Source organism: Balaenoptera acutorostrata, chromosome 9 (assembly GCF_949987535.1).
Source record: "Balaenoptera acutorostrata chromosome 9, mBalAcu1.1, whole genome shotgun sequence".
Classification (NCBI taxonomy): domain Eukaryota; kingdom Metazoa; phylum Chordata; class Mammalia; order Artiodactyla; family Balaenopteridae; genus Balaenoptera; species Balaenoptera acutorostrata.
In genome coordinates this window covers 48,093,235-48,112,267 of record NC_080072.1, presented here as the reverse complement: position 1 = coordinate 48,112,267, position 19,033 = coordinate 48,093,235, and the positions used below count along the sequence as shown (strand labels likewise).

The 19,033-nt window shown below is 43.4% G+C and overlaps 1 protein-coding gene across 8 annotated transcripts in view; it reads right to left on the bottom strand.

Annotated features, from left to right (window-relative positions):
* SCUBE2 (signal peptide, CUB domain and EGF like domain containing 2) overlaps positions 1-19,033 on the bottom strand; it is a 72,378-nt gene that overhangs the window by 13,324 nt on the left and 40,021 nt on the right. For 7 of the 8 annotated variants that reach the window (XM_057553480.1, XM_057553482.1, XM_057553479.1 and 4 more), the window contains 3 exons: positions 7,843-8,013; positions 5,453-5,620; positions 4,562-4,723 (listed from right to left, as the gene is read on the bottom strand). The exons of the other annotated variant lie outside the window; for it this stretch is intronic. In XM_057553480.1, coding sequence (XP_057409463.1) covers positions 4,562-4,723; positions 5,453-5,620; positions 7,843-8,013 — 501 coding nt within the window. The remainder of the gene's footprint in view (positions 1-4,561; positions 4,724-5,452; positions 5,621-7,842; positions 8,014-19,033) is intronic. 8 annotated transcript variants of the gene reach the window in all.

Here is a 19,033-nt window from a genome sequence, read left to right as displayed (position 1 = left end):
AACAGACCAATCACAAGCACTGAAATTGAGACTGTGATTAAAAATCTTCCAACAAAAGCCAAGGAACAGATGGCTTCACAGGTGAATTCTATCAAACATTTAGAGAACAGCTAACACCTATCCTTCTCAAACTCTGCCAAAATATAGCAGAGGGAGGAACACTCCCAAACTCATTCTATGAGGCCACCATCACCCTGATACCAAAACCAGGCAAAGATGTTACAAACAAAGAAAACTACAGGCCAATATCACTGATGAATGTAGATGCAAAAATCCTCAACAAAATACTAGCTAACAGAATCCAACAGCACATTAAAAGGATCATACACCATGATCAAGTGGGGTTTATCCCAGGAATGCAAGGATTCTTCAATATATGCAAATCAATCAATGTGATATACCATATTAATAAACTGAAGGATAAAAACCATATGATCATCTCAATAGATGCAGAAAAAGCTTTCGACAAAACTCAACACCAATTTATGATAAAAACCCTCCAGAAAGTAGGCATAGAGGGAACTTACCTCAACATAATAAAGGCCATATATGACAAACCCACAGCCAACATCATCCTCAATGGTGAAAAACTGAAACCATTTCCACTAAGATCAGGAACAAGACAAGGTTGCCCACTCTCACCACTATTATTCAACATAGTTTTGGAAGTTTTAGCCACAGCAATCAGAGAAGAAAAAGAAATAGAAGGAATCCAAATCGGAAAAGAAGAAGTAAAGCTGTCACTGTTTGCAGATGACATGATACTATACATAGAGAATCCTAAAGATGCTACCAGAAAACTACTAGAGCTAATCAATGAATTTGGTAAAGTTGCATAGTACAAAATTAATGCACAGAAATCTCTTGCATTCCTATACACCAATGATGAAAAATCTGAAAGAGAAATTAAGGAAACACTCTCATTTACCATTGCAACAAAAAGAATAAAATATCTAGGAATAAACCTACCTAAGGAGACAAAAGACCTGTATGCAGAAAACTATAAGATACTGATGAAAGAAATTAAATATGATACCAACAGATGGAGAGATATACCATGTTCTTGGATTGGAAGAATCAATATTGTGAAAATGACTATACTACCCAAAGCAATCTATAGATTCAATGCGATCCTTATCAAACTATCAATGGCATTTTTCACACAACTAGAACAAAAAATTTCACAATTTGTATGGAAACACAAAAGACCCCGAATAGCCAAAGCAGTCTTGAGAAAGAAAAACGGAACTGGAGGAATCAGGCTCCCAGACTTCAGACTATACTACAAAGCTACAGTAATCAAGACAGTATGGTACTGGCACAAAAACAGAAATATAGATCAATGGAACAGGATAGAAAGCCCAGAGATAAACCCACGCACATATGGTCACCTTATCTTTGATAAAGGAGGCAAGAATATACAATGGAGAAAAGACAGCCTCTTCAATAAGTGGTGCTGGGAAAACTGGACAGCTACATGTAAAAGAATGAAATTAGAACACTCCCTAACACCATACACAAAAATAAACTCAAAATGGATTAAAGACCTAAATGTAAGGCCAGACACTATCAAACTCTTAGAGGAAAACATAGGCAGAACACTCTATGACATAAATCACAGCAAGATCCTTTTTGACCCACCTCCTAGAGAAATGGAAATAAAAACAAAAATAAACAAATGGAAACTAATGAAACTTAAAAGCTTTTGCACAGCAAAGGAAACCATAAACAAGATGAAAAGACAACCCTCAGAATGGGAGAAAATATTTGCAAATGAAGCAACTGACAAAGGATTAATCTCCAAAATTTACAAGCAGCTCATGCAACTCAATATAAAAAAAAAACAAACAACCCAATCCAAAAATGGGCAGAAGACCTAAATAGACATTTCTCCAAAGAAGATATACAGATTGCCAACAAACACATGAAAGAATGCTCAACACCACTAATCATTAGAGAAATGCAAATCAAAACTACAAAGAGGTATCACCTCACAACAGTTAGAATGGCCATCATCAAAAAATCTGGAGAGGGTGTGGAGAAAAGGGAACCTTCTTGCACTGTTGGTGGGAATGTAAATTGATACAGTCACTATGGAGAACAGTATGGAGGTTCCTTAAAAAACTAAAAGTAGAACTACCATACAACCCAGCAATCCCACTACTGGGGATATACCCTGAGAAAACCATAATTCAAAAAGAGTCATGTATCACAATGTTCATTGCAGCTGTATTTACAATAGCCAGGACGTGGAAGCAACCTAAATGCCCATGGACAGATGAATGGATAAAGAAGATGTGGTACATATATACAATGGAATATTACTCAGCCATAAAAAGAAACGAAATTGAGTTATTTGTAGTGAGGTAGATGGACCTAGAGTCTGTCATACAGAGTGAAGTAAGTAAGAAAGAGAAAAAGAAATACTGTATGTTAACACATATATATGGAATCTAAAAAAAAAAAAAGGTTCTGAAGAACCTAGGGGCAGGACAGGAATAAAGACGCAGATGTAGAGAATGGACTTGAGGACACGGGGAGGGGGAAGGGTAAGCTGGGACGAAGTGAGAGCATGGCATGGACTTATATATACTACCAAATGTAAAATAGATAGCTAGTGGGAAGCAGCCTCATGACACAGGGAGATCAGATCAGTGCTTTGTGACCACCTAGAGGGGTGGGATAGGGAGGGTGGGAGGGAGACGCAAGAGGGAGGAGATATGGGGATATACGTATATGTATAGCTGATTCACTTTGTTATAAAGCAGAAACTAACACACCATTGTAAAGCAATTATACTCCAATAAAGATGTTAACAATTTTTTTAATTTAACGAAAAAGAGACTAGACAGTTACTTGTGAGGATGTTGTTAAAAGGGCTTCGTTGGGATAGACAGAAAACTAGATAAGCTTCCAGTCATAAATTCAAATGATTCACTGCCCCCTTCAATCCCCTACTCTTCCAGTTTGGGGAGGCCTCTTGCTCCCCTACACTGCTGAACCAGCTGAGGTTGTCAGCTGGCCTTTACTAGAGAATTTTACATAATAGTTAAAAACAAACAAGCAAACAAACCAAGTCCAAACAGCAAGTCCTTGAATGATTTACCTCCCCATTCCTACAGAATACAAACTAAGCTCTCTAGTCTGGCAGTCAAGACTGTCAATGAAAAAACGTTGGGCTTCCCTGGTGGCGCAGTGGTTAAGAATCCACCTGCCAATGCAGGGGACACGGGTTTGAGCCCTGGTCCAGGAAGATCCCACATGCCGCGGAGCAACTAAGCCCGTGTGCCACAACTACTGAGCCTGCGCTCTAGAGCCCACAAGCCACAACTACTGAGCCCATGCGCCACATCTACTGAAGCCCCCATGCTCTAGAGGCCGTGCTCCGCAACAAGGGAAGCCACCGCAATGAGAAGCCCCTGCACCGCAACGAAGAGTAGCCCCCACTCGCCGCAACTAGAGAAAGCACGCGTGTAGCAACAAAGACCCAACAAGACAAAAATAATAAATAAATAAAAATAAGTAAAATTTAAAAAAAGAAAAAACGTTGCCTGCCATATCAGTAAACAAAGGATGTTGCGACCATCAAGCCATCACACTGCAGCCACCCCAAATGATGCACCCTGAGGAGACTCAGGATGAGAAAGCACAGGATACTGGCCCCAGATAGCTGAGGTGCACATCAAAGGAACGATTTCAGTGAGCCCAGACTCTTGCATCTTCCCTTACATAGAAAAGCGCTAACTTCCTTACCTTGAGATATCGGGTCTTGTTTAATTAACAGTAATCTTGATGTTCCGACTACCTGGTCTTTGTTGCAAAAACTCCTATGTATCCTGGTTCCTCCCCTTCCTCTTTGGAGCAGTCCCTCAGAGCTATCAGAGAGGCTGCGTCCCGGGCTTACGTTCTCAGTTTTGTGAGCCGAATAAAACATAACTCTCAACTTTTAGGTTATGCTTTTCTTTTTTTTCAGTCAACAAGGCTTCCTTTCTTGGTCTGCTTCAGACTCCCTACAGCACATTCCATGATCAGGTCCAGGGGTCTCTTCCCATAAAGCCTTTCACTTTTCTGAGTCTGTGCTTCCTCCCAGCTGCTCTCTTGGGCATGAAGTTCTTTCTCCCACTCTCCCCCAACCCTCCCCATCAAAACCTTCTCTTGCCCTGTCGAAGCCCTTCCTTGTCTCTACAGACAGAGGGAGTAGCTCTTTCCTCTGCAGTCCCGCAGCCTGTGCTGCTGCAGGGCCAGAGACTGATTCTGCTTGCATTGCCTGGCACACAACAGGTCCTCAAACAGTGCTTGCTGAACAGGGCTGAACTGACATTTTACCCTTGGGAGCAAATTACAGCAAGTACAGCTTGTGAATGTGCCTGGAGAAGTAGCCTGGATCAATACAGGTGAGCGCCTGCAGGTCCAGCACTGATCTGCAGAGCCCTGAGCAGGGCTAACAACTGCTCCGCGGTCCTGAATGAACCAGGGACCCCTGCCAACCCGCCCCCCTAGATGGACCCAGGCGCTTGCCCTCTTAATCAAGGACTGTGAAAAGCCTTAGAGAGAGACCTACTTTTACACTGGGTTATGTTTGTGGAGCCATCAAAGTCAGTCGTGGTATTTCCTGGGCAGGAAACACAATTATTTTTTCCAAATTCTGGCTGGTATGTTCCTGCTGGGCAACGAATACATCGGTGAGTGGTGGTGTTGTAGAAATGTCCAGGTGAACATTGAACTGTAGGGGTGGGGGAAGGTGGAGAGAACGAAAAGGAAAAAAAAAAAAAAAGACTGTACTTTCATCAGATGTAACACGAAAGGTTTCGCAGTTTGTGACAGAAATGTTTATGCCCAAATGAGGTACTGCTTTCCTACTACTCTCGGGCTAATCAACACTTAATTCCCTAAATAGCCAGCTTGGGTGGGACTTGTGACTCATGACACTGAGAAAAACACAAAGGGAACGAGGTACAGGTGTATCTTCTGAGTTCACTGTCCGTGCCGTCGGGCGTGAACGCTCGCAGCTCTGTCTTCATGCACGGCGGGCCTGGGAGCGTGGAGGGGCGCAGAGCTGACCCCGGGCTTGGGGCTGGGCTCCTGCAGAAGGCAGCGGGGTGAGGCTCTGGAGAAGGCGTAGCGCCTGCTCCGGAGCGGGGAGGTCTAGGCAAGGGTGAGGAGCTAGAGGACGCCTGGAAGCAGGGAGCAGAGGGAGGCTGTGCACTACACCTGCCCATCTCTCCCCAGCTGTCTTGCAGTCAGCCCCGTTCGAAGGGGAGGACCATGTCTAGGGAGTTCCTGTGCTCCCTGCACATCCTGCAGGGACGAATGGCCCTGGGGACCTGTCCTCCCTGCCACTGGGGCCCACACAGGGCACCTCGGCTGAGCTTGACTGGAGCTTTACCAGACTCCCATGGTCCTCAAAAGGGGAAATTCAATTCCGGGAAAAGGCAAGCTGCCAAGTCCTCACCTCTGGTTTCACAGTCCTGGAAGGAAGTGGCTCCCAGGTGTTTGGTGAGGAGGCCTCCTCCACAGGGAAAGCAGGAAGTACGGCCAGCTTCAGGCTGGAATGTGCCCAGGGCACAGAGCTGGCAGGGTGCAAAGCCATCCGCGGAATATTCACCAGGTTGGCACAGACCTGGGGGGATCAATGACCTTAGGTGAACAAGGCCCCCGGGCAGAGCCTTTCCTGTCTCTCTGCAGATGAGATCAGAGAGATGTGGTCAGGCCTGTCGCCCTATGCGGACCTCAGCTCCCACCTCAGTGAGAGAAACTTTGTCCGGCCCTGCTGCGGACGCTGACGAGGTGGCATGTGGGTGCCTGATGTTTGCACACAGGGCTACACAGCACAGTGCAAAGATGGAGACAAGTGTGGACCCTTCTGAATTATGGAGCAGGCCTGGGTAGGCTGCAGGCTTAGGACTACCCAGGGCCCAGGCAGCCGCCTCAGTGCAGGAGCCCCTAGAGGGAGGGTTCTCTGCCTGCAGTCAATGTGGTAATTCGACCCAGAAGTACACCCTCACCCAGCTGATTACATCCTACTGATATAAAGACTCTTCTGGTCACGGAAGAGTCCCCACTTTTTACCAATTATATTTACTAAGTTACATCTCCTTACGCTGAGGTGTGTCCTGGCCTCCCTCAATTAGTGTACTAAATACAACCAATCCAATCCACATTGACAGAGGGACCCAGAGGCATTTATTTACTTTAAACACCTTACTTTATTATATTTTTTAAGTTTATGACAAGAATCACAGCCATAAACAAAAGGATTTCTGAAAGCACACGTTCCTTAGGAATTGGCCTGGCATTGGCAAGATGCTATAAAAATCTGCCGTCTCTTATATTCCTAATCATCTCTCCTCTATTAATTGTCATGGTTTTCTTTCTACCCGTAAGGTACAGATATAACGGCATTTAACAAACACACCTGAGGGAGGAGTCTGGTGTCTGTCAGACCTGGCTGCTGATTCCAAATCCTCCACTCTTCGGCTGTGTGACCTTGAATGAGTCTCTTTAACCTCATAAAGTTTTTGTAGTGATACAATAACCATATGAACAACTCATGGAATTATTCATGAATGCCTGCATGATGCCTGGTATAGGCAAGTATACAATAAATGTTAGCAATTATTATTATTATTACTAATATTCTGATTTACTATAAATATATCTTACTAAGGTCACACGCAAGTGTGAACAGATGCCCCAAAGTACCTCCTTATCAACCTCGCCGTTAGTTCCAGGATTTCATAACAGGCCAAAGTATGCTAGGAGTCACACAGTCAATGTGAGGATCTGATTTTTAAACCAGAAAAGGTCCTGCACTTGAGTTTGAAGTCATTTAGGTGGGAACTAAATCTGGCTCTGGGAATCACTAGAAGGAGAGGCAGGACTGCCAGAGCTCCGGCGCACTCTGCCGTGGACGTCACCTACAAATCGCCTCATCAAATCACACCTTCCATTTGAGCCCACAGAGTGTCAGTACAGCTGGCCCTTCGCCTGTTTAATAAAGACATTTACTAATAAAGTAAATAGGAAAGAAGCCCACAGAACCTAAGTAAGCGTGGCTCCAGGGTTAACATTTTATAAGAGACGATTAAAAACTCTTCACAAGAATCACGAACATAGAGAACAGGCTGGTGGTTGCCAAGGGGGAGGGGGTCGGGGGAGGGGTGGAGCGGGAGTGCAGGGTTAGTAGATGTAAGCTGTTATACATGGAATGGATAAACAACAAGGTCCTACTGTACAGCACAGGGAACTATATTCAATATCCTGTGATAAACCATAAAGGAAAAGAATATTTTAAAAAAGAATGTATATACATTATAACTGAGCTGTACAGCAATAATTAACACATTATAAATCAACTATACTTCAATTAAAAAACAAATAAAAACTAAAAATGCAACACACACACACAAACTCTTCACAGAGTTTTAAAAAAATAACCAGATGGATACTTTTCTAAAAAAAATCAATAAGCTCTGACTTTGAGACCAAAGCTAGAAAAAGAATCAGGCTACTTCCTCCATTTTTTGACACTTTCAGGTAGTCCCTACACACTGGGAGATCACTCAGGTCTCAGGTGATATTTACTTACGGTGATTGAACATGCAATTGCAACATTTACACATTTTTTTCCTGTCAGTGTATTCTATTAGACCTTCATTCATTTGTTCAGCATGTGTCAGGCATTGAGCTAGGTACTGGAGAGTCAATGATGAGCCCAATATGATCCCTGCTGGTAGGAATTCCATGGTGCAGTATGCATTGTCTGCACTGAAATGCACTTATGCCTTCTGCTAAACAATACCGGAGACTGGAGGAGTAAGAAGGGACAGAGGGCATTCTCACCTCCACATTCAGACGCATTCCAAGCTTCTGGAGTCTCCAGGGCCCCAGGATTTTCTGGTCTTGGGCATGGTTCGCATGTGATTTGCCCTTCCTCATTTTGGAAGGTTCCGTTTGGACATAAAATGCAGCGTTCTTGTACTCCATCGTAGTATGTTCCAGCCCTGCAACTGACTAGCCAAAGGGGGAAATGATCTTGTCAGTGAGGGCACAGAGGCCAAGGAAGGATGATGTGAGTGCTAGAGATGAAGGTAAACAGATGGCACTGACCCCACACTCCCCCATACAAACCCCCTGAATACAGAATGTGTGCCACCTCTGGGTTCCCTGTGCACACCTCTCTGCCATGGTCTCTGTCACCCACTGTTGGAGGCATTTACAGGTCCTCCCTCCCTAGACCATGAGCTCCTTGGGGGCAGGGATCACAGTGGTCCTAATTATTTTTGAACACAAGCACTTGATGACATTCCCTACTTCACAGGAGGAGTATAAAAGTGAAAATCATTCACTGAACACAGGACTGGTGCTGGAAGAATAGAGAGGAGGGGGCTATTAATTCTGGCCGGTGGCATCCTGGAAGGCTTCCTAGAAGAGGCCACATTCGTGTCAGGCCTTGAAGGATGAGTAGGAGCTCCCGAGAAAGGACGAGCGGCAGATTGTAAAGATTCATGCCTGACATATGGGAGGAAAGGGAAGAAAGGAAGGTTGGGGATAGATTGAAAAAGTCCTTGAATGCCAGGCCTTTGGATTTTATCCTGCAGGTAAAGGAGCCATTGAAAGGAGAAGAATAAAACCAGAAGCTGTGTTTTAAAAAGCTCACTCTCTGTTGGCTGTGGGGAGGGTGATCTCAAGGGTCTTACAGATGACCTCTGCAAAACAGCATGCTTCATATTTGTAATAAAATTGATACATTACAAAGAGCAAAGCCTAGTAAATGTCTCCTGAAAGAATAAACTACAAGGAAATTAATAAACTATGCTTCTGATTATATTTTGGTGTTCTTAGTTAAACATGGGCTCATATCTTATTTTAGGATATGAATACAAATATACTGGTGGGTTCCCTAGTATATTATTTAAAGAATATCATCATAACCACCAAAGCAGGCTTTCTGATGGTTGACGTTTGTTGAGTATGTATGATCTACTAGATAGTGTGCCACGAGTTTTACACACTTTATCTCATTTAGTTCTGGAAACAACCCAAAGGAGCTAGGCGCTATGATTAGCTCCATTTCACAGAAACAGAGACTTAGGGACATTAAATAATTTGGCCAAGGTCCCACAGCTAATCTGTGAAATACACCTACAATGAGATCAAGAGCTTTGAGTTTAAAGAGGAAAAAGGTCATTGAATAAAAGTGCCGACTGAATCACAATTCCAGACTTTGCCAAGGATTCTCTATGGGGCATTAGGGGAGCTTGACTGGAATAAAACACATTTTCTTTTATACCTAAGCTGCTAAGAAATAGAAAACAAAATATCACATGATAAAATTAGCTATTATAGCTCTTGAATGTGTGTAAGGGGGAATACTGGTTTTCATCCTACCCTACAAATGCAATTTGTACATGTACTTTTAGGGTTAAACATGGCAAAGTTCTCTACTACCAGTAATAAAAATGTCTTTTCATTATTTATTTACCCCATAATTTAAAGAAAACTGAGGCTTTTTAAAAAAATCATAGTAAGATGAAACATGCCACATTTCAAATATTATTTTTACAATTAAATGACAGCAATCAAAGTCTACTCTAAAGTCTAAATCTTAATACTTTTTTATATTGTTTGGATTTTCTTTTACAATATTCACATATCATTTTTAATTAATTTAATGACATTTTTTAAAAAATTAAAAGTGAACCAAACTCTTGGCAAACGACATTATAATGGGTATGAGGCACAGAACTCTGGCAGACAGAGCCTATAGTTCCAGACTTAGTCTCTAAATGCAGCCCTACAGGATAATGGTTTCCATAATTACTCTGGTTTCAGCTCACCTCCCATGAAAAGCTGGGCTGAATTATGTACTAGGAATTCATGGCTTTTTATCCTGTGTTCCACCTGACTATCCCAGTGCCTAAAGCACGCCGGTAAATGAGAGCATAACCCCTTCATGGCTCTAACAAGCCAGCTGTCATGAAGACTGGCAGCAAGAAAATAGAACTAGGGCTGTTAGGAGCTCCTCTAGCCCAAGCCATGTCCATTTTGGGAACGGCTGTTTTCATAACACTCATTCACCTAAAGGGACGGTGCCCATACGACGGCAATGATTCCAACAGCCCCATGAATCATAACTTAAGAGTCGGATCAGTTTGGTCTGTTCCATCACTGTTCCTCTGACAGAAAACGATCCCCTTCATATAGGTGGACAAGAATGGACCTGGTTCTCTCTGCGAAGAGTAACTCCCGCTGCTCTGGTTGTCCACTCCTTCTTAGAACTATTGAAACCCCGCAAAGCCTTTTCAAGGTTACATTTTGTGAAGCCTCAAGATATCCCACATCTGTTGCAATTTCTCAAGTGAGCAAAGGACTGAGAAATGCCCCTTGGGCCACCCTGCAGAAAAGAGGGCACCAGTTCTTTTTTCTCACAGTGAAAGGCCTGCTCCACATAAACAAGCTCATCTTGTCACTCACAGTTTCCATCTTCCTTCCAGAGAGAAAGACGTACAGAAATAATCCATGGCAAGCACCTTCCAGATTAATTTGTTCCTTTCACAAGGTAAAAATGGGCTAAACACTAAAAAGCGATTCTGAAATGTCATGAAGAGACTCCTGAAAACAGCTCTTTGCAAATGTGCTAAAGATCTGACCTAAAGAGACCTCAATGCCAGTTCCAGTTGCTTCTCTTTTCTCCTTGAGCAGCCAGCTTGTTTTGCTGCCCCAGACAAAGGAGTCAATTGCCCCCAGAACACTTTGCGATCACAGCAAAGCTTTTGTGTGTCCTCAGTGACCATTAAAATCCCATTCTCAAATCCCGCACAGCTGTTTTCTCTCCCCTTCAAAAAAAGAAAGCCTTTCTGATGCAAAAGGGAGAGACCAGTGGGGACCAGGATTAATGGTGACAAAGAGACCTGAAGGCTGGCCCTCTTTTCAATACCGCAGCCTTTGAGTATTTCAGGCTATGGACAAACACTATGGTCTCTCTGTGGCTAAGATGGTGAACCTAATAAAAGGGGTCACTTTCCAGCATCTGACTGTTTTCTTAAGAATCACCCCTTGCCTTCTGAAGGAGACCCACAGGCAGCCCACGTGGATTCCCAGGGTCTCCTGGAGCTGATGCTTTGTCACGGCTCGGAGGCAACGCCGCTGGAGGCAGTGCTGTGGCCTCAGGATCTTGATTTGAACTCCTTTTAAATGAGTGTTTCAGGATAACAGGAGAGAGCACTCCCTTGGGCTGAGAGGTTGATTTGTCACGTCTGTCCAGGTTTTTGGTGTGTGCTCAGTTTGCTATTTGAAAACATTCTTATAGTTGGGGCAGAGAGATGAGCCGGACTTGACGCCTTCCTTGCTGAGTTTCCCCAGTGCATGCTGTTTTCTTCATGCCTAGTTAATGGGACTGAGATTTCACTTCCTCTAGAGTGCCTCTTTTGCCCTCAATTTAAATATTTCCCCAAAGATTTGCCCTTGGCCCTCTTTTCTCTTAGTGTTGGCAACTATCCTTGGGATTTCATCTGTTGTTCCTGTGAAGATTCATCTACTCATTTATTCAATTAAATACTTAGCACTGATTATGTGCAGAGTACCGTTCTGGGGGCTGGAGATACAGCAGAGGAGACAGACAGGGCCCTGCCCCAACGGGGCTCTCATTCTAGTGGAGAATATGAACAATAAATGAGCAAACAAACAAATACATAGTAGAATGCTAACTAGAGGTAAGTGCAATGAAGAAAAGTAAAACAGGTAGAGAGGGTAAGGCAAAGAGTGGTGGGGATGGAGTTTGCATGAATGCTATTTTAGAAGAGTAGCCAGGAAAGGCCTCTCTGAGCAGACAGCAGAGTGAAATGAGAGAAACAGCCTTGTGATGGTATTGCCTGACAGCAAAAGAGCCAATATAGCAGGAACATAGTGAAAGGGGCTGGGTGATAGGATATGGACTCTAAAAGCAAGCAAGGGCCAGCTTACGGAGGTTCTTGAAGGTCATGGTAAGGAAAATTAGACCTTACTCAAAGTGTGCTGGAGGTTTCAAATGGGGCAGTGAAATGATCTGACTTATGTTTCTAGAAGATCTTCTAGCTACCGTGTGGAGAACAGCCTGAAGACAGGCAAGGGTAAGGAGAACAATTCAGAGCCCATAGCAATAGACTGGGCAGGAGATGGTGGTGGTTTGGAACAGAGTGGTAATAACAGAGGAAGAGAAAACTAGTTAGGCTCAGGATATAATGTAAAGGCAGATCTGACAGGATTTGCTAATGGATTCAGTAAGGAGCATGACAGAACAAGAGAGGCCAAGAAGACTGAGGCCTTCAACTTGAGCAACTGGGCAAATAGGGGTGGCCAGTTACGGAGATGAAGGATGAAGGAGATGAGGGAGAAGTGGGTTTTATTTTGGAGGGAGAGAGGAGAATAAAATGTTTTGTTTAGACATGTCAAGTTTAAGGTATTTTTTGGCCACGCAAGTGTTGGTATTGAGAAGGCACTGGTTATACCGGTGGTCTCCAAGGTAGAATACTACACCTCAGGGGTATCATTTACATTTACAAAATGATCCAGAGTGTGAGCAAAGCATTTTCATATCTATGTGTATTAATTTTTATCTAAAAAATAAGACATAAAGAAAGGTTCACTGGTTTAGTAATTAAACCAGATTTACCATGGTGATCATTTTGAAATGTACAGAAATATCAGATCACTGTGTCACATACCAGGAACTAACATAGTGTTGTATATCAATTATATTTCAAAAACAAACAAACAAACAAACAAACTCACAGAAAAAGAGATCAGATTTGTGGTTACCAGAGCTGCGCAGGGCTTGGGGGTGGGAGAAAGGGAGATTGGATAAAGGTGGTCAAAAAATACAAACTTCCAGGTATAGGATCAATAAGTACTAGGGATGCAATGTATAACATGATAAATATAATTGACACTGCTGTATGTTACATATGAAAATTGTTAAGAGAGTAAATCCTAAGAGTTCTCATCACAAGGAGAAACATTTTTTTTCTGTTTCTTCAATGTTGTATCTATACGAGATGATGGAGGTTCACTAAACTTATTGTGGTCATCATCTCATGATGCATGCAAGTCAAATCATTATGTTGTACATCTTAAACTTATACAGTGCTGTATGTCCATTATATCTCAATAAAACTGAAAGAAAAATAATTTTTTAGAAGTTCTTCTGTTTAAAAAAAAAAAAAAAAGATTAGGGACTTCCCTGGTGGTCCAGTGGTTGAGAATCCGCTTTCCAACGCAGGGGATGAGGGTTTGATACCTGGTGGGGGAACTAAGATTCCACATGCTGCGGTGCTACTGAGCCCACACGCCACAACCAGAGAGAAGCCCACGCGCCGCAATGAAGAGCCCACGCTGCAACAAAAGATCCCATGTGCCGCAACTAAGACCTGACGCAGCCAAAAAAAAAAAAAAAAAAAAGATTAGTCCCTTAGTCAGTCCACATCTCCACAAGTCAGAGACACGTGTGAAGACACAAGGTCCCCAAGAAAGAGACCTGTGGGTGGGGAGGTACTGACTGACTCACTTCTTTTCAGTGTCTCGAGAAGAATTTCAGTTGTGCCTCATTGAATAGATTTCCTGATTAATATTATCTAGTTTCAACCAACTGAACCATCACAAAGTAGAAAGCAGCTTCAAACAATTCCTGTAGAAATCCTGGGCCCATGATGCAGAACCAATGATGCAAGTGCAGGTGAACCACAGGGAAGTGCAGAGCTGACACACCTTGTTCTCCTGGTACTAGCTCTTGTCAAACCACATCACGGGATAGAAACAGTGACAATCTAATCAGATCTGACAAGAGTTAAGCCAAAACACTAGTAATGAACAAAAAGACTTTGAAAAATGATTTACCACCACTACTGTTCACAATGAATCTTGCCTAGTTGTCAATACGGTCCCTCAGAGACTAGCCAGCTATTTGAAATTTTGTTTATGTAAACTGTATCTCATTCTTCTACTTGTTATGTTGTACACAATATATTAGCCAATAGTATGAGTGTATAATTTTAAAATAAGTAAACATTCACAAATTCAAAAGTATTTCACTGTGTGTGTGTATATGTGTGATCAAAAACGTTCAGCACCTCTAGAACGGAGAAGTCCATGATTCAGATAGAGGTTAGAGCTGGAGAGGGCAGTTTGGGAGTCACTAGCATGTGGTGGTATTTAAAGCTATGGCGCTGGATGAGGTCACCGAGGAGAGTGTGAAGATAGGCGAGGGGCATGGAGGACTGAGCCCTGGGATCCCTGATGTTTAGAGATAAGAAATTAGGGGAGAACCAGTATGGAAAATGAGAAGGGAGCAGCTGGTGAAGCAGAAGAAGAACCAGAGGTGTGTGGTGTGTGAAACCCACGACAAGAGTTCCCAGGAGGAAGGAGTGATCAGCAGAGTCTGAGGGACAGCTGGCAACTGGAGTTGGTAACGTGGAAGTTGCTAGAAATCTTGGCCAAAGCAGTTTCAGTGGAGAGGTTGGGAATGAAAACCAGATTGGCTAGAGTGGAGGAGAAAATGGTCGGTGAGGTAGCAAAGACAGCAAATTTGGATGAGTCCTTCAAGGAGTTTTGCTTTACAAGGGGGTCAAAGAAAGGAGGCAGGATCTGGAGAGAAGAAGGAAGTTAAAGGAGGATTTGTGTGGGTTTTAAGACAGGAGGTAGGTTTGTGTGCTGTTGGAAATGATCCAGTAGAGACGGAGAATCCTGAGACGGGGGTCGGTGGGGACAACGGCAGGAGCATCGTTTTTGAGACGATGAGAGGGAATGGGCTCTGGAGCCCCAGTGGAGGAGTTACCCTTAGGAAGCAGCGTGGGCTGTTCATCCATTTCAGCAGCAGGCGAGTCAGAGCATGTATGGACAGACGCAGGATAGGAGGGTCAGTCCGCACATGGAGAGGTGAAGTCGTTTTCCTAGACTCCCACCTGCCCGTGGACATTTCTGCCTGGGAGTCTTGTTGCAACTCAAATTCAACTTTCCCAAGGGGAATGCTTCTCTTCCCTTCCCTGCCCAAGCCTTCCTACCCCTCTGGCTTTACCCTCTTTCTAAACAGCATCTCTATATTCCCAGTCACCAACGCTCCAAACCACAGTTATCACAAACGTCTCTCCTCCCTGCTGCAGCATCCTACAGTTGTGTCCCTTTTGTCCATCCCCTATGCTTCATCCCCATGGCACTAGTGTCCTTTGCTCCTCCCCATCTCATATCTAGATTTCTACAATAACCTTCCAATGATTTCCCTTGCCTTGTGTTTCTCCCGGCCTCAGCTCTGTTATTACATGCTGCCATCAGATTCACCTTCCTAGGGGCTTCTGGTGGCGCAGTGGTTACGAATCCGCCTGCCAATGCAGGGGACACGGGTTCAAGCCCTGGCCAGGGAGGATCCCACATGCCGCGGAGCAACTAAGCCCGTGCGCCACAACTACTGAGCCTGTGCTCTAGAGCCCACGTGCCACAACTACTGAAGCCCGTGCGCCTAGAGCCCGTGCTCCGCAACAAGAGAAGCCACTGCAACGAGAAGCCCGCGCACCGCAATGAAGAGTAGCCCCCGCTCGCCGCAGCTAGAGAAAGCCCGCGCGAAGCAATGAAGACCCAATGCAGCAAAAAAAATAAATAAAATTTTTTTAAAAATTAAAAAAAAAAAAAAAGATTCACCTTCCTAAAGTGCTTCTCTGACTGCTTCACTCCCTGGCTCAAAAACCCCCTTGACTTGCCTCCTCACACTTTTCAAACTCAGCCTTTAGTCCCCTTTTCTGTATCTGAGTTTTCATTCTTTCTCATGCCCTCTCAAGAGCCCATTTTTTTCTGCTTTTCCTATAAATCTTTTCTGATTATTTCTTCCCCAGTGATCACATTCATCTAGCCATTCAACCAACCCACAGGCTTTTTCTCAGTGCCTCCTGCATATGAAACAGGGCTGGGTGAGATGAGGGACATATGGGAAGCAAGTGCAGGATCAGAGGCCAAGTCAGAAACCTCTGAGCTCACCCCAGCTCTTTCCTCGTCTCAGTCCCTAACCCAATTTATCACCAAATGCTGTTCACGTTTCCTCCTAAATATTTCTCTAATCCACTGCTTCTATTCTACTCTATCTAGTGCCTTCATGTTCTCAATATCTCTTATGCAAAGCATTCAGAAGCTCCCAGATCGGTTTTTCTGCCTCCAGTCCTGACCCCCACTTCAGTTAGAGAGATCTTTCTAGAATATATGACCTTATGCTCCCTGATTAAAGCCTCTAGTGACACTTGTCACCTAGAGATAAATTCAAGGCTCCTTAGCAACATATTCAAGGTCTCTCATGACTTGGCCATGTTTTTCCCACTAGCCTAGCTGCTCACCGCATCCTACCTTCCACTCCAGGGTTAGTAATACTGAAATGCCAATAATGCCCTGTGCACATCTTGCTCAACCTCACTACCTAAGGCTGTTCCTCTGCCTGAATGCTCCTCCCCACTTATGCTTCATCTGTGCATCCTTCAAAACTCACTTAGGCTTTCTCTCTTTGGGGAAGTCTTCTCTGACTCTTCCCTGGGAGGGTTACGACTTGAGGGGTGCTGTCATATTTATTCAGACCTCCTCAGCACCCACCACAGAGCTGGCCCATGCAGGGCACTCCATACGAGTGTGGCATGAGTAAGATAATCACAGGGCACAGGCTATATGTGGGAGACGTGAGAGCATTCAATTTGAGATGGTTAGGAACATAGGCTCTTGAGTCAGATCTGAATGTGAATCCTGGCTCTGCCACTGACTTGCTGCATGACACTGGGAAAACTGCTTACCTTCTTATGCCTTAGTTTCCTTATCTGTAAAAAGGGCATGATGCAGAATGACTTGTGATGAGACTAAATGAGATGAGACATGTAAAGTGCTTAGCACAGGGCTGAACACATTAAGCGCTCAATACATGTCAACATTTTATTAAATCATGTTTTTTATATTAAAAGCGTTTCCTACCAAGTCCATGTGCTAAATATTGGTTTAATATTGGTCTATATTGCTAATATACACTTTATATTTTCCTTGATTTAAAACAGAAAAGAAATTTGTTGCCTGTTCAGTTCCAAATAATTTCTCAATTTTGAAAACTTAAGAAGAAAATGCCTGGCTCCTTCCTGCCTCAGGCCCTTTGCACTTGCTGCTATCCCCTCCATCGGAGCACCCCCTGCCTCTATCAGAGTTTTGCATGGCCAGCTCCTCCTTCTCAATTAGGTCTTAGCTCAAACGTCACCTGCTCTGACGGCCTCCCTTGAATACCCTGTAGAGACTAGTAATCTCTCCTCCCCTCTGACCCTTTCTGTTTTATTATCTTCAATAACACTTATAATTTCTGAAATTATCTTTCTCTTTACTTTTTTTATTGTCCATCTCCCTCCATTAGAATGTGAACTTCATAAAAGCAGGTTTCTCACCCATTATGTTCTCACTGCTTCAACCTAAGTTCATAGAGTGGCACAGAGTGGGATCTCAATAAATTCTGTTTTAATTAATTTTTCTCAACTACTGCAGAGGAACGCTACTACTATTAAAAGTTGAATTAAACTTTCCTAGTCTCTCAAGAACCCAGGCACTAGGATACTTCCCAGTTTGCTAGTTGCCTGGATTGTGTCTTTTTAAAATTTCAACAAGTTTTCAAAATAATCAAATACAAAAATTTATACTTTAGCAAGTATATTCCTTAAATAATGTATCCTTTATGAAAGAAAAATAGAAATACATTTCATCATTAATTTTTTCTTTTCTTTTTTCTTCTATATATGAAGGACTTTATGAATTACTGTGAGCTTAAGGAATTTGTTCCTTGGAGAATATAACAGCTATTTATTTTTTTTTTTTGCCATCTTGCTAAAATTGATCACAGATGGTACAAAGGTCACCTGCAGAGCAGGTTGTCCCCAAAGTCCTTAAATGTCAAATTAATGAGACTTTACTGTATAAAAATGACTATAAGAAAGAAAATGTTTGGTCAGAAGTGACTATGTTCTTTGATATAACTTGGGATTTTAAATTTTATTTTTTAAAAATGATATTGGAAAACCAAAAAATTCAATGGAAAAATAGGCAAAGTGTAAGGATATTCTCAGAAGAAGAAATCTAAATCGCCACAGACATATGAAAGCATGCTCAGTCTTACTAATAATCAAAGAAAAACAAGTTAAAATGACTATTAGTTTTACTTATCAGATTTGCAAAAATTTAAAAGATCAGTAGGGCTTCCCTGGTGGTGCAGTGGTTAAGAATCCGCCTGCCAATGCAGGGGACACGAGTTCAAGCCCTGGTCTGGGAAGATCCCACATGCCGCGGAGCAATTGGGCCCATGCGCCACAACTATTGAGTCTGCGCTCTAGAGCCCGCAAGGCACAACTACTGAGCCCACATGCCACAACTACTGAAGCCCGCCCACCTAGAGCCCGTGCTCCACAACAAGAGAAGGCACAGCAATGAGAAACACGCGCACTGCAACGAAGAGCAATCCCCACTCACCGTGACTAAAAGAAAGCCCACGCACAGCAACAAAGACCCAACGCCACCAAAAATAAATTAAGTTAAATTAAAAAAAGAAAAAGATCAGTAATATATAATCCATGTTAGCAATGAGGCAGGGCAAAAAACACTCAGATACAATGTTGGAGGGAGTATATATTAGTATGTTTTTGGAGGGTAATTTAGCAGCATCTATTCAGTTTTAAATATGCATGCCCTGGGCTTCCCTGGTGGCGCAGTGGTTGAGAATCCGCCTGCCAATGCAGGGGACACGGGTTCGGGCCCTGGTCCGGGAAGATCCCACATGCGGCAGAGCAACTAAGCCCGTGCGCCACAACTACTGAGCCTGTGCTCTAGAGCCTGTGAGCCACAACTACTGAGCCCGCATGCCACAACTACTGAAGCCCACGCGCCTAGAGCCCGTGCTCCACAACGAGAGAAGCCACCGCAATGAGAAGCCCGCACACTGCAACGAAGACCCAACACAGCCAAAAATAAATAAATTTATTAAAAAAAAATATGCATGTCCTTTGACCTG